At 32.6% G+C, this 16,675-nt stretch overlaps 1 protein-coding gene across 18 annotated transcripts in view; it reads left to right on the forward strand.

Moving 5' to 3' along the window:
- The window catches only part of LOC105325444 (transmembrane and coiled-coil domains protein 2), a 28,972-nt gene extending 12,425 nt beyond the window's left edge, over window positions 1-16,547 (forward strand). For 11 of the 18 annotated variants that reach the window (XM_011425004.4, XM_011425013.4, XM_011425007.4 and 8 more), the window contains 13 exons: window positions 1,254-1,446; window positions 1,745-1,928; window positions 4,054-4,285; window positions 4,996-5,040; window positions 5,639-5,683; window positions 6,728-6,760; window positions 7,357-7,436; window positions 7,825-7,900; window positions 9,241-9,466; window positions 9,940-10,071; window positions 13,796-13,885; window positions 14,016-14,194; window positions 14,571-16,547. In XM_011425004.4, the coding sequence (XP_011423306.3) occupies window positions 1,254-1,446; window positions 1,745-1,928; window positions 4,054-4,285; window positions 4,996-5,040; window positions 5,639-5,683; window positions 6,728-6,760; window positions 7,357-7,436; window positions 7,825-7,900; window positions 9,241-9,466; window positions 9,940-10,071; window positions 13,796-13,885; window positions 14,016-14,194; window positions 14,571-14,697 (1,642 nt within the window). In that variant the 3' untranslated portion in view covers window positions 14,698-16,547. The remainder of the gene's footprint in view (window positions 1-1,253; window positions 1,447-1,744; window positions 1,929-4,053; window positions 4,286-4,995; window positions 5,041-5,638; window positions 5,684-6,727; window positions 6,761-7,356; window positions 7,437-7,824; window positions 7,901-9,240; window positions 9,467-9,939; window positions 10,072-13,795; window positions 13,886-14,015; window positions 14,195-14,570) is intronic. The other 7 variants (XM_011425012.4, XM_011425011.4, XM_011425015.4 and 4 more) reach the window with 7 other exon arrangements.
- Window positions 16,548-16,675: the final 128 nt, after the last annotated feature.

Below are 16,675 nucleotides of genomic sequence, written 5' to 3' on the forward strand. Positions count from 1 at the left end.
ATGTGTTTAAATGCAATGTTTTGTGAATCATTTACTAAGTGCATGTTGACATGACATTTTGAATTTATCGTAAATATATTGTAACGATAATTATATTTTAATTATTTCCAGTTTAAAGAGGAGTATTTATTATGTACCACTAAACTTTGCTCTTTTTAATGAGATTCTGCCACCCTCCCAAGAGAAAAGTTGGTTAGGGTAAACAGTTATAAAAATAACTGCCAGTAATGTTTTATTAGTCTATAGCTAATTACATTCATACATATATAAACATAAGTATTTTCGTACTGTTATCTCAAACTTTAGACCTCATTACATTATCCTGATGTAATGTTTCTTTTTGAATTTTAAATTACAAGTAAATTATGTGCAGAGAAAACACTACCCTATTTGCAAAGGTTTAAATGAAGCTTTTGCGTGAGCTTGACAGGGGAATGCACTGAAATACCCTATTTTTTATTGTGTATTGAGTGACGTCAAATGGAAAATGATAAGATGCATTATAGATATAACCACCGCTGTCACCTGTGCAATGTATAAATTACTTAATAAAAGCGCTATTTTTAAATGTTCATTTTTAAATTCCTAAAAGTAATGGCAGTTTTATTCCCATAAGTACACGGGTACAAATGAACTTGTTATAGAAATTTCTTTGATTAATGAAAATAGTTTGGCATTTAGATGCATCAAAGCAGATCGAGGCACTGTTGTAGAAAATATATCATACACTAGTAGGTGTGGCAGGAAAAATGCCTACTCTTTCATAGAACATGGAACATACTAGACACGAAGTCGTGATGTGAACCACCCACCTAGTTGTATTTTTCTTCTAATGAATTAGTTCATTAATATAAATTGCAAGAATTCAAAATTGAAAAAAAAAACTAGAAAAGTATAAAGATTCTTTCATCAATTTGATTCTTCTATAGGGAGTGTTGTAGTTTATATATATAGTGATTAAAATACCGTAACTCTCATAGAAATATTTTGTAGTGATAGAGTAGACTTAAATTTCTCCAAAACAACCGTGTTATATTACTCTATAAAAATATGAACCAGGTCAACACTTATTTACTGTACCAACAATGCAGCAAAGAATTTCATTGTTGAAAAGATCCAAAATATAATGACCTTGTCCTTGTTTCTTAGAGTTGTTGTTTATATGAGGAATATGGTTTGTGTGGGATTTTTATCCGAAGCTGTTTGTCATTTTATTGCTTCATAATTCGGGGACTTTGGTGACAATATTGCAGGAAAAAGTCAGAAGCTGGTAAAACATCCAAAATAGTCAAGAAAATCTCTGCTAGTAAAAGCCCGAATCTTCCCAAGAAGGAGCCTTCCCCACCAGAGAATGCAGGGCTCGGAACTAAGCCCCGATCTGGATCTTATAATTTGATGCCAGCACCCGACGACCAAATGGTGCGCAGCAACGAGGATTTAGAGAGCGTATGTATCATAATCTTATTTTCTCTGTTCACCATTTTGCTGAAAGCTTTTCAGAGTAGCAAAATATGACTGTGGAATAGTTTTTCAGATGAATTTGAATCTACATAGTAATTTGATGGGTATCAACTTTTTTTTTTAATAAAGAACTTTGAATTTGTAATAATGCTATCAAATTTCAAAGTACATATAAATATACATGTTTAGGCAAAATTGAAGAAATTTGCTGAATAATGTGTTGATGGAGAACTCTGTATGTTTGGGTAAAGTTTTACACCCCATTATAATAATTGATCTTTAGGTGGAAGTGAGTAGTAGGGAGAATGGGAGCAGTGGAGATGGAGCTTTGGACGATATTGATGGGGACGGAGCCTCAGGGACTGAGGTCTCTGACCCCCAGAGGACGAAGTCGGCCATCGAACACTATCAGAGGAAGCTCAGCAAGACTATGGAGCTGATAAAGGCCGAACAGGCAGCCAAGGAAGGTAACTGGAGTGAAAGCCGTTTGAAATGATGTGAAATAGAACTTGAAAAAAATTAAAGCTTAAATATGCAATCAAGGGCAATAACTCTTGAAGAGCTATGCAACCTTGTGAGTAAAAGTTGAACAAGCTGTTAATGAGATAAGGAAGAATCACAGGGGCATCGTATCTGCTCTACACTCTATGACATATATATAATAATACACAAGGGAAGAATCGAAAGTAGGACACGATTTGTAAACAATGTCAAAAAACAACTTACTTCACAAAAGTTACGCAAATTCTCGCACACAATGTTGCAAATGTTGTCAAAAAACACGTTCACACTCAAATATTCCTAATAAACTCGGTAAAAAGCGTTTTTATCCCATTAAAACCGCTGTCTGCTGCAGAAACCCAATCTTTTCGCCCAAGAAAAGATAACTCTGTACTTTCTCTCTCTATATATTCAGTAATGACAGTAGAAATTTCGGCGGTAAACTGTAAAATGTCTGGGGAAATTTTCGTCGTATGTTACTACCGTAAGCATAATAAGTTAACATTCGTTCCGATATATTTGGCATGTACTTTAATTAGCGTAATTTAATATGCAATTGTTTAAAAACAAATTAATATATTTCCTATCATTTAATCTTTTGTAGAAACGTAAATATACTAGGCTAGTAATTTGATATTGACAATTAAAACAATGCTGAAATTCTTAGGCAACGACAATTAATTTTGAAGGTTTAATGGGTTGCAAAGACAAAAAATGAATTACGAGTATTTTAATTATTGAATAAAAAAATAATATAAATCTTTTTTTTATGTGAACATCAACGTAGTTTTCCATTAACATTTTAGAGAAGAAAAAAATATTTAAAATTTCCCCAGACATTTTACAGCTTACCGACCAAATTTCTACTATCATTACTGAACATATAGAGAGAGAAAGTACAGAGTTATCTTTTCTTGGGCGAAGAAATTGGGTTTCTGCAGCAGACAGCGGTTTTAATGGGATAAAAACGCTTTTTACCAAGTTTATTAGGAATATTTGAGTGTGAACGTATTTTTTGACAACATTTGCAACATTGTGTGCGAGGATTTGCGTAACTTTTGTGAAGTAAGTTGTTTTTTGACATTGTTTACAAATCGTGTCCTACTTTCGATTCTTCCCTTGTGTATTATTATATATATGTCATAGAGTGTAGAGCAGATACGATGCCCCTGTGGAAGAATATAGGGAGGATTTCAGATATTGAGGGTTTTTAAGACACTACAAAGTTGGCTCATATGACAAAATTTAACACAAAAAACTCCATCAAAAATATAAAAATAGTCCTGTAATTTCTTTGCAAACTTCCATTTGAAACTAATTTAGCAGAATTTCTGTATGCCAAAATTAAGAGTGAGAAGTATATGTAATTCTTAATCTCAACATATAGAAAAATAAAGGCTGTAAAGGACACAAATGAATGTATCAACAGTAAGAACTTCAAACTATTAAAAACACTGAGCATATAGTCTTAATTACATGTAGTCTTTTATCCCACACTTCACACTTTTCAGTTCTCTTTTACAGAGGAAGAAATAACTGTTAAGTTTTTAGTCGAGGATGGAAGATTTATTAATATGCATGGGTATACATCTGGGTTTTCTTTTAAGTCTTGAAAATAAGCTTATAGGACTACTTTAATTTTTTGCAAAGAATTTAGATATTGTTCTCAAAAGCAGCTTCTTTTTGAGAAAAAAATGATGCATAATCCTGCAGTTTATTTTTAACACTAGGGTATTATTCAAACAAAAAATGCTTTCTTTGGTGATTCATGCAGGATATGAAGGTGGAGATATCACAGAAAAAATGCATAACCTGCATTAGCAATTGATTATGTAATTTTTTTTCTGCAATGATTGCTACCTTCATAACCTGCATGAATCATCAAAGAAAGCATTTTGTTGTTAATATTTACATCTTAAATCTTTATATCAACAAATCATTAATTGATTGGAAAAAGTCAGAAAAATTTACTTAATTATTGATAATGTATATCAGTATGTTAGATAAAAGAAACAGCCAAATGTCTACTATGGGAACTTGAGTCTGAAATCAACATGGTTATTTTATGCAGTCCCTGATTTTTCTTAACAGAGAATGTCAACGAATATCTGCGATTAGCAGCCAGTGCCAGTGAAGACAAGCAACAGCTCGCCAGGATCAAGGCAGTGTTCGAAAAGAAAAACCAGAAATCCACGCAGAGCATCAGCACCCTGCAGAAGAAACTGGAGGGCTACTCCAAGAGAATCGAGGAGATCCAGACCTCAGGGGTCACGAGTCACAAGAAGGCCAAGGAAGTGCTCAGTGACATGGGACATGGTCTCAAGTAAGTAATAAATGAACGATAACTGAAGTCAGTTCAGCAAAGCAGGGATTGCAAGTGCTTGTGAACATTTGTGTTAGGTAGGATAGGAAATTTTATCTAGCACTCAGCCACTCACAAGGACTTTGAGAGAGCTCTGCTGAACAGGCCTCTGGCACTTGTAAACTAGTTCCTGCATCATTTCAATATAACAACCTATATGACATGATTCAGATATATTAAAGCTGAACACTGCTCGTAAAAGGCATTGTCTGCCATATTTCTCTATCATTGTTGCTATCCGTACATCCCCTATATAAGCCATAGAGCTCTTAACAGCTAGTTCAAAGTATTTTACTGTAGAGGGCTTATCTGTGTGGACGTTCATCTTACATTACCTTGTTACGCGGTTGCATAAAACAAAATATAAATGCACAAAATGTTAGACCATGAAAGGTAATACTACACATTGACCACAAGTTTCAGGTGTGCAATATGGTGTAAAGAAATTAAAGGGTATATGTACCTGTGTGACAATGGCTAATTATGAGTGGTGTTCAGCTTTAAACAGAGACTATGTGCATTCTTTAACATATGCAGATGAAAATTATAGACGTGTATGTATAAATGTACAAGCTTTTTCTTATCTGTATGAATCTATCAGTCAATTAACTGATTGTAAACTAGCATGATTAGATTTTAATATGTGCTATTTCCAATCTCTTCATAAACAGCAGATTTCGTCTCTCAGTTGCTAAAGATAGGAGCAAACCAAAGGGGTAACCATGCATGATAATAGCTTCTCTGAATGAATTCAATATTTTACTTTTTGCTCATGCATTGTTTTTTAATTAAGAAACACAAGGTTTAAGATTAAGATTAAGATAATTCTTGTTTTTTTTTTTTTTTAATTTTCTCTACAAACCCATACACACTGTTTTATGATTCTGCACTGAAAAAAATATATATTTTGGGGGGGTGGGGGGGGGGGGGCATTGTGGGGAAAGAGTGACAAGGTACAGGTACATATAGCAATATACTGTATATTCGGTAATTTTTGCGATGATCTAATTTTTGCTTTTTTTCATGATTTAACAATTGAATACGCAGAAATTATATCCTATATCATTTTCCATAACAGACTTTTTAAATCGCAAAAAATGAATGACGCAAATTAAGAATGTTACAGATTTTCCCCATTTTCGCAAATTTTGTGACACGCGAAAAAAACTCGGATGTATAGTAGATGAAAATAAAAGGGGAATGCTAGATCTTGGGCTTTGGCTAATCTTTCCTTTGGCCCTACATATTACAATGAGAGCATTAACTTTGATTGTAAACTGACATCGCTTTAAACAATTCCCTGGTTCTTCACAGAGGTGTCGGCGCCAACATTGTTGATGGGATTACTGGATTTTCAGGGTACGTTTTGACACCCTAAGCATTTGAAACAGATCTCTGCATCAGGGCTGCTGCTGTCATTGATTTGAGTTTCCTTCCTCATTGTTTTGTTGCTTTACTTTCAGTTTGTTTTTTTTATGACTAGCATGTTTTTGGTAGTTACAAGTTGGCAGGGAATCTAATGTTTGTCAACTTACTTTTGTCCCTATTTAGTATTGAAAATTGAAAAGAAATGCTGTCATTTGAATTCAAATTTTACCTGAGGTCAAGGTCATGTTCCTGTGGTCAAAGTTAAAGTTCCTTGCATCAAAGTTAAAGGTCATAGCATACAATGCATGATATGATTGTTGATAAAGTCAGTAGCAGTGTGTTTAGTAGCTTTTGATCTGATTGGTAGTATTGTTGTGTAGACATAGATTGTTTCTTTTGTTCAAGGTTAAAATCGAAAGAGTGCATTTGGGTTTTTTTTTAAACTTTCATATCTGTGATTATGCCATTATCCTGTTAATCTAGCTGTAAAAATCCAGTGTGAAAGGTTGAGGCAACTTGAAACCTTGGTTTTTACTTGTATGTAGGAACAGGAAAAGCTTTGTAACAGTTTAAATTGCTTTTGATTTTTACAAAGGAAAACCACTTTAAACGCATTATATGCTAGCTACTTGGATAAATATTACTGGTATTTCATTTTACTTTTTTTGTATTTAGATATGTGTTCCTGTGTATTCATTTTTTTGTTAACAAAAATAAATGATAGGCTTGGTAAAGAGTGCATGAGTAGTTTACTTATAGCTTAGTCTTGTGATTCCAGAAAAAAATTTCTCCTTGACCAATTATGTTTATGATTTTTTTTCTTTTATGAAATGATCTTTTACTGATCATAAAAAGATTCATGTTCTAATTAATTGTTTTTAACTTTTTGTGATCTTAAATTATCCATGAAAATGGAAATTAAATTATCATTTATTCATTTAATATTTGTTACTTTAATTAAAAATACTAATGACTTGTTACTTGTTGTTAATTTGTTATATTTTTTTTATTGATTTTCCTTTTCTTTATTCTCAGGGGTGTAGTTGGCAACATTAAAGGAGCCAAAGAGTAAGTTTGTTAATGGTAAAAAATATTATGGTGTCATTATAGATGGTATTGATGGCATTTTATTTTAAGATATATAAAACTCTTATATTTTTAACAGGACTTGGTGTGAGGATTTATCCCAAATTCTTGAAATTAAGCTTCTTGACTATGATATAAGCCTCTTTTTGAAAACACATATTTCTTCAATGTGAAACAATATCTTGGAAGTAAGCAGTGTCCAAAAATGAGACATTTCTAAAATAATGACCAAAATAATTTTTACTGACTTATTAAAATTAACTTCCAGTAAAAAAATAAATTCTTTTATCATTTTTACTAAAATTAAAGCTTGTGAAGATCATTTCACCAATGTTACTGAACTACATGTAGACTGGTAACAATTAAATTAAGACCAGGCAGTATCATCTTGGTTATTTTGATTGTGCATGAATTTCACATTAAAAATATTCCATGTACGCTTGAAAAAATAATTCTTTACAAAATCATAAAAGAGAGCTTAAAATCACCCAGTTGGTTTGGCTAAATATAAAGTATTAATAGATTTGTTTGAACAGAACTTTGCTGGTATTGCATTACATAATTCTCTTCTTTTACAGCACTATGATGGCAAAGCCAAAAGAGTTTGCTCACTTGATCAAGAATAAATTTGGAAGTGCTGATAACATCAATCAAATAAGTGAGTATGACAATGCATATAAATAAAAGTGGCCTCAAAAATTCATACTGTAGCACTCCAGTCAATTGCATGTATAATGTTACAAGTAGCAGCTAATGTTGATTGATTTAGTTACATGTAAGTAAATGATGTGCTGATGTACATGCAGGACTAGTACACATACATGTACTGGTAACAGATCAAGTTTATTAAAATATATGTATGTCAGTGCCAATTTGAGGAAGGAGTCTTCTCGTTATCAAACATACTTCTTAAAATAAGAAATTCATGAAATTTTGACACAATCAAAAAGCAATTCTGAAACGAATTTATATTGCATGATCAAAATAATGTTTTAGATTTTTAAAAAATGATCTTATAACTAGGTCTGTTGTGGTGATTTTTTCAGAGTCACTAGAAGAGGCGGGAGGGACCGAGGGAGATAAACAACATGGGGGTACCCTGCCGGCGAGGTATCTGATTGGGTACATGTCATTTCCTGCTTCTATTCCATCAAAGGAAGGCACAAATCAGTCACCCGTAACAAAAATCCTTAAAATCAGTCATCCGTAACATAATTCCTTAAGATTCAGTCATCCTTAACAAAAAAAAAATAGAAAAGAAGGAAATATGATATTAATATTGAATGAAAACCTGCAAGTTGTTTTCTTTTTTGGTTTTGTTGACCAGATTTTGTCTTCATTTGAGTCATATTACATTTGTTTCAATTTTTGTTTGGTATTTGTTTGCATGCTATGAGCTTCTGCATCTTGTCCTGTATACATGATTACAAACAACCCAATATCTACATTTACCTTGCATGACCTGTTTTAATCAATTTTTCTCTCAGATATCTCTGTATTAAATATTATCTAGAATTGTATGCTCTCATTTTGATAATTGTAGCAATCATCTATGCATAGAATTATTTATGAGCTCTTTTAATTAATTACAAACCCACATATTAATTTCTTTGTCAGAAATAAAATTATTGATAAGAGCTGGCATTTGGAAGAAAACAGGGGCAAAGAATAATGATAAAAAAAAAATCTTGAATGTTTTTTTTTTTGCATGTACACTGTTAATATATTCCAAAAAGGTTTGCATGTTCTCAGAATATATTGCATGTTCTCACCATATACTTCTAGAGTGATAGGGGTATTGTAAAATTGTGTATTTGTCTGGGTGATGGTTACAGCAGCATGGGCATCTTATTCAGTGTATTCACCTCATCTCAACCAAAAGAAGCAGGAATGTTATACGTCTAAACTCACTGTATTTTGATTTTATATGAGTGTACCAAAACTGTTGATTTGATTCTTATTCCATACAGCTTTTCTTTTCCTTGTGTTAATTTGGGTAGGTTTTAGAGAAAATTGGGATATTTTTGTAGGGCGTTGTTTTTTGAATAAGTTAATGGTTGTGACTTTATATTGTCCGAGTCTGTATTGCTTTGTAGAAATATTTTTTGCACCTCTCCCACAACCTATAAAAATTATTTTTAGATTTTGGCACATACATGTATATAATGACTACAGCAAAAGCTCTTACAAGTTGATAAGAGTTACTGTGCATTTGTAGTTAAAGTTATTGGAGCAGCATTCTGTAAATGTATAAGTATTGGATTGACAGCTTCTTCTGCTTTCATTATTACTTACTGATAGATTTAATTTTAGCAAATTTAGAAATTAACACAACCAGGTTAAAAAGGGATCTTTCTTTAATTCTTTAAATAATTAATATGCATGCATGCATCTACTAGGCATATAAGAGAAAAAAATGTACAATTGTAGAAATGTACTTTCACTTTAGAGGTTACTTTCAGTTTTAAGTATCCGTCAGAAGATGACAACTCCAGTATTTTGTCCGGCTCAAACTTTGAGATCCAGAGTAGTCCCTTGTCCAATTCCCAGAACACGTCCCAGCAGTTCCCGGGGCTGACACAGGCGGCCTTGGAACCGATCCTCCAGGAAATGGAGCAGGTCAAGGAGAGCAACAAACTATTGTCGGAAACAGTCACCAGACTCACGGAGGAACTGGACCAGTGCAAGGTACAGTGTAGGTCAAATAGGGGTCAGATGTGTTAAATATTGGTCAGGAAAGAAACTGTGTAAATACAGTATAGGTCAAACATGGGTTAGCAAAGAAACATGCATGGTTAATACAGTGAAGGTCAAACACGGGTCAGCAAAGTCTACAGTGAGGATCAAGGTTAAACTATTGGACCATTAGATAAAACATCCAGCCTCATTAACACTGTAACATTGTTACTATATTTACTGCAATGATCAGTACTGTAATACAAATGTAATGAATGATAATTGTGATAAAAAGGTCACCCATTTCTGTTTTGACACTCAGAAACTACTGATTTAAAATATTTGGTATCTTTACACACTTTTAAGCCAAATACAATCATAGGAAAATCTTAATGCAAAGGAAAAATGTTTGAAGTTAAGTACATGTACTGAGATTCACAAATTGATTTTACTTTAATTGCTGATTTGGGTCGTTCTGATTACAGAGGTGGTACAGCACAGAGCTGGCGGCCCTTAAACAGGTGTTTGATGAGGAACGGTTTAAGTACGAACGTCTAGAGGAACAGATGAACGACATGACGGAACTAAATCAAAACGAATTCTCCAATCTTAGACAGGTCAGTGATATATAAACAGGACATGGACTTCTATTTTGATCGGATTATTTGATGGCTGAATTAAGAGGGCTGGATGATAGCGGCCATTTGTAGACTGTATTGATCTTCTGTAGAGTACCGGTATGAGCTCTGTAAAAATTTATATTAGGAAAATGCTCAAAATTAAAACCAAAAATTTTTGAATTTTTTCTCTACTAAATAATAAATATTAAATTAATAATTATGTCTCCCCTTTCAAAGGGGAGACATATTGTTTTTGTCGACTTTCTTTTTCTTCTTCTTCTTATTCTTCTTATTAGGGTCTTCCGTTTCCAACGGAAGACCCTCTTGTTATTCTTCGGTTTCTTTTTATTATTATTTTTTTTCTTTTTCTTTTTTTTCTGACTCCTTTTCGGCTTCATAACTCAAAAAGTTTTCAACTTATTTGTAGGAAACTTTCAGGGATTATGTGCAATTATAATGCCTCAAAGATGTTAAAGTTTCCATAACAACGTCACTTCCATTTTGACGTTACGTCATTTTTAAACTTAAAAAAAAGTCAATTTGTCCGCGTCATTTCTCAAAAACGCTTTAAGATAGAGTCTTGAAATTTTCTGTGGTTATGAATTTGGCAATTTACATGTGCAATAAGGCTGAAAATAAAAATCCGTCACTTCCGGTCGAAACCGGAAGTGAAACAAATTTTCCGAAAAAATTAATTTTCTGATCAAATCAAAAATGAATATGTGTTTTATAGAACTTATCAAGCTGAATCTAACACTGAAATCCGTTTTAAAATCGGACGATGCATTAAAGAGATATTGGGGTTTAAAAATTGATTTTTCCGGAAATTTTGTTTCCGCGTCCTTGGTTTAAAAAATAGCGTAATGTTCAAAGTAAAGTTAACTCTTACCAAAAATAATTGTTAAGTCGTACTTGAACACATTCGGATTTTTTTTGTTAAGTCGCTCTTGAAATCAGGAAGGATTTTGTCAAGTCGTACTTAAAATAATTCGGATTTTGTTAAGTCGTACCAGGAATAATTCGATTATTTTTCATCTTTTAGTTACTCTTGTTATTGGTTCAAGAGCTTTGCTTCTTACAGGAACTTCCAGCTTTACTTCCGACATTAACGGAAGACCCACTCGTTGCTTTGCAACGAGCTTTGCTCTAGTTCTTCTTATTCTTATTCTTCTTCATCCAAATTTGTCCAAGCCGTAACTTAAATACCTTTTGACATTAAGACTTCAAACTTGGAACATAGGTAGATGGTATTGAGAAGGAGTGCACGCCACCAAAATGTTTGACCTTGACCTATTTTCTTTTTCAAGGTCAAGCGTTTTATAAAAAATAGAGTTTGGACTATAACACAAGATTCCTTAAACATACAAACTTTTAACTTGTATCATAGATAGATGGTATATAGTCCAGTTGAACCTTACCAAAAAATTTGACCTTGACCTTAAAATTTTATGTCAAGGTCAAATCAGAAAAAACTTCATTGTTCACTTCCTAAATATTCTTTGACAGAAGGACTTCAAACTTTACACAAAGAACAATTATAATACACTGACGTGTACTATTGAAAATATTTGACCTTGACCTTGTTTTACTCAAGGTCAACTTGAGAAAAAATAATTAAGTTTTGTCTGGGTGGTACCTTAGATACCTTTTGACATTAAGGCTTCAAACTTTGAACATAGGTAGATGGTATTGAGAAGAAGTGCACACCATCAAAATTTTTGACCTTGACCTATTATCTTCTTCAAGGTCAAGCGTTTTATAAAAAATAGAGTTTGGACCATAACACAAGACTCCTTAATCATACAATCTTTTAACTTGTATCATACATAGATGGTATATAGTCCAGTTCAAACTTACCAAAATTTTTGACCTTGACCTAAAATTTTATTTCAAGGTCAAATTAGAAAAAACTTCATTGTTCACCTCCTAAATATTCTTTGACAGAAGGACTTCAAACTTTACACAAAGAACAATTATAATACACTGAGGTGTACTATTGATAAATATTTGACCTTGACCTTGTTTTACTCAAGGTCAACTTGAGAAAAAATAATTAAATTTTGTCTGGGTGGTAACTTAGATACCTTTTGACATTAAGACTTCAAACTTGGAACGTAGGTAGATGGTATTGAGAAGAAGTGCACGCCATCAAAATTTTTGACCTTGACCTATTCTTCAAGGTCAAGCGTTTTATAAAAAATATAGTCCGGACCATAACACAAGACTCCTTAATCATACAATCTTTTAACTTGTATCATACACAGATGGTAGTTAGTCCAGTTCAACCTTACCAAAATTTTTGACCTTAACCTAAAATAATTATTTCAAGGTCAAATTAGAAAAAACTTCATTGTTCACCTCCTAAATATTCTTTGACAGAAGGACTTCAAACTTTACACAAAGAACAATTATAATACACTGAGGTGTACTATTGATTAATATTTGACCTTGACCTTGTTTTACTCAAGGTCAAATTAAGAAAAAATAATTAAATTTTGTCTGGGTGGTAACTTGGATACCTTTTGACATTAAGGCTTCAAACTTGGAACATAGGTAGATGGTATTGAGAAGGAGTACACGCCTTCATAATTTTTGACCTTGACCAATCTTGTGTCTCAAGTTAATTCATTTTCTAAACTGTATCATATATGGATGATATCTAACATATAGCTGACTTCATTCTTTTTCACTTTTTAAATTTGCCCCATATTACAATCCTTTGGGAGAAGGGGAGACATGTGTTTTTTTGTATAAAAAAACAATACCCACTAGTTTGTGTTGACTACCAGCCTCCTTAAATTTGTTTGTTAGATTTTTTCTGTATCAAAAGTTTGGGTTAAAGGAGTCTGATTTCTAAATCTCTAGCATAAGGTTTGTTAAAAGTTGAAAAGCACTTTATTTTCCTTAGACTGTTTATTTTCATTTTACTGGTAGAACTGATTTTGCAGGTTACACTTCAAAATAGGAAGGTAATTTTAGAAGGAATATGATATTAAAAGTACATGTATATTAAGAGGAGATCTAGACTGTCAGAAAATATCTTTCTCATCTTCAGTTTTCAATATACATTGTACTAACAAAATTGAATAGTAAATAAAATTTTCTTCAATATATAAATGTTATTTAGATTATATGCAAATACTTGTATATTCTTTCTGTATACATGTGTATTACTTTTATATATCAAACCATAGAGCAGCAAGAAGACTTTTTTGATTAATCAATAATTATGTGTCTTTATGCATGTGTTGCTCTCAAAAACAAAGTCAACTCCCAAAAATAAATCATCATTGCCAGCATAAAATATCAATGAAATCCAAGAAGTGATGAATTAAAATAAGATGGCATTTTCCATCATACAATGGGTATAAATCTTATTGGAAAAATTCATTTTCAATATACTGGTATGTCAGCCCAAACCAATTGCTCACATCATAACATTATAGTCAGATTGTGGTGTTCCATGTCCAATAATTTTTTGGCTTATAAAACTTTGATTACAAGAGTCTTTTATTTGACACCAGTAATTAAAAATGTTATGATAAAAACTTATTCATACTGACTTTCTTTGTCACAGAACAATAATAATCTGACTCCGAGCTGTTAAAGGATTTGAGACAATCCTTTAAATACCGTAACAAGTAGTGTGTCATTTTGAAGTTTAATTTTGCAAGTACTCTGTAGTACCAGGTATGTCATTTTGAAGATTATTTTTTTTCAGGATATAACGAGCATGGATGAGAAGATTCAGTATCGTCTAGACGAGAGGACGACAGATCTTCAGGACAACGTGGAAAACTGTCAGACACGAGTAAGCCAGGATAATAAAATATCAAGAAGTTGTGTAATGAAAACAAAATCATGATATAAGCAGTTCATTGATTGGTTCAAAATTTTGACATTTGAGACACATGTTTTAGAGTTATCACCCTTGATTTCAGATTACAAAGATGGAGCTGCAACAGCAGCAGCAGCAGATAATCTCCATGGAGATGGTGGATAACGTCACGTTTCGGACACTCCTGACCAAACTGATCAATGTCGTTTTAGCCATTGTGGCCGTTGTTCTCGTTGTTGTTTCCACTGCCGCCAATCTCGTTGCTCCATTTTTAACCACAAGGTATTATATGAGCAGATTCATTGAAATGTTTGATAGTTTACTTGATAAGTACTGGTAGGTTAAATTTTTCTTTGCTCTCATTCTGAGCCAAATATATATATATATATTATGCATGTTAGTGATAAGGTACATGTATTTTCAAATGAATGGAATATCTGTTGATTAACAAGAAAAAAATATTATCACACTTGAAATAATTCTTTTGAAATTGTGGTAAAAGTGTCTTATATTGCACATAAAAGACAAGTGATGATTCTGCTGTTCATGATTTTATGTTAAATTTACTTGTAAGATATAAGCATGCAGATAAACTTCCTAGAACTGCCACATTTAAGAGTTCAAAATAACACTGAATTAATTTTCTGTTTACTTTCAGGGCTCGGATACTGTCCAGTGCTCTTCTAGTGGTAGCCATCATTTTAGTGGGCCGTAACTGGGATAGCTTGATTCTGTGTTTTGACAGTATATGGCAGTATGTGTTTGAGACTCAGCCTTTCCGATGAAGATTGCGACTGGACGTAATTTTGCCAAGCAGCACATGCCAATGCACTTGAGATTATATGTAGCTCTGTTCTGGAAGAATGAAGATGGTGATGGTCTTTGAAAGTGAAAGTGAAAGAGGATTTTTTAAATAGCTGATTTTATTATTGAGGGAGTTATTTTAAGGTGTCAGTGATGAGATTTTACATGTATGTAGAGGTGATGATGAGGAGGTTACATATGTTTGTGATATATAAACCTTTATATTTTTGTTTTCCCTTGTGTGAGATGTTTTGTATTTTTAATTGTGAGACATATTTGTTGTGGGAGAATCCTCAATGGAGCCAAAAAAAGATGCACACACAGAAAATATACGTTGTTTATTTTGGTTTCACTGAAATACCCTTGATCGTATTTCAGTTGTAAAAATATTGGCAGTGGTCATAGAGTTGGTTGACTGCATTAACACTGTCCACTTTGAGAATTATGAAAAAAAAACAACTTGGATTTGGTGCAGATGTAAAGGGGAAGAAAAATAAATCTGTAGTTGAAAAGTTTTGGTATCTAATTTGTAAATCTTGACCCAAAAACCATGACATTGGAAATCAGTAGGCTCTCAATTCCAAAAGAGAAGAAGAAGCAAATGTGTTGCAGTATTATAGATGTGCTAGTGTTGTTTGTAATATTTGTCACATTAGCTAGCTTCTCTCCTAGAGAGAATACAATCAATTCATCATTTGGATTGGCCAGTCATAGAAGTGCTTCAATATCTTCAATGTAATGTGTTTTTTTGTTTGTTTTTCTTTAAGGTTTGCCAAATTATCTAAAAGTGTGATCAAAAACCTTTTCATGTTTCAAAGTGCATAATTGTTTCTTTTCCACCATGTTTATCATTTATTTACCTATAATGTGTTTTTTTAGGAAATGTGGTGTGCAATTCTTTTAACTGGGTGATGTTTGGGAGGGGAGGGGACTACTATTATCAGGTCATTTTTCAGGCAATTATCAGGTCATTTTTCATACACTTGTTGTACATGAATATTGCATTGTACTGGAAAGATGTTACCTGTGTATTTAATTAAGGTTGAGGTTATGTTGAAAATTGTCTGTCATCCAATTACCAAAAAAAAAAATACCAAGAAAGTAGGTGTTGACAGTTCAACAACTGATTTTTGAAAAATCACCATGGATTATATAGTTTATTTAATGAAGATCAACATTTCCCAGGTTGAATAGATATTTAACTAGCTTCTGTTTACAAAAAGAAACAGTTTTTTAATATAAGATTCACACTTTCAGATCTTTTCAACTTATGTGGGATCAGTTCCTTGCCACATTTGAGTTGTCCATTTTTTTTTTTCATTTCTCCAATTTTTTCTTACAATTGATGGATCTGATACACTCAAGAATGTGTAATATGAACCGGTAATTTCATGGCACCATACGATTTGTTTACATATTTTTATGGCTTTGTAGAAAACCTTCGCTTGACAAAACCTCTGTGTTCAAAACACAGCACCATGTTATTTTCTTAAATAAAAACATGTATCATGTTTGGGTAAATGGTTGTCACTCTTTCTTTCTCCATCTCTCTCTCTTTTCTCTCTCTCTTACCTGTCTCCCTACTTGTTTTTTTTTTAGTTTGTCCTGAAAGTACATTATTTACTCCCATGCGTTGGTAATGGGTGACTTAATTAATCTTTGTTACATGTGAATGTGTGTGCTGTTGAAATGTCTGTGAATTTAGAGCAGATACTTGACATGAGTGTGCACTGTTGTTCAGTTCATGATGTTAATTTATTTAACAGTTAGATGATTTGACCCATGATTCCTGACATGTGCAATAAATTTAATAAAGTCAGGTGAAATGTAATCTGTGTTTGTTATAATTTTGTGTTCAACTGTGGGCATGGCATTAGAAATCAAAATTTTCATGCTAAAATCTTTACTTTTAATTAACACAAGTTATGCCATGAATCTTTGAATATCTCAATGTTTTTT

The sequence above is a fragment of the Magallana gigas genome, chromosome 5 (genome assembly GCF_963853765.1).
Source record: "Magallana gigas chromosome 5, xbMagGiga1.1, whole genome shotgun sequence".
Taxonomy (NCBI): Eukaryota; Metazoa; Mollusca; class Bivalvia; order Ostreida; family Ostreidae; genus Magallana; species Magallana gigas.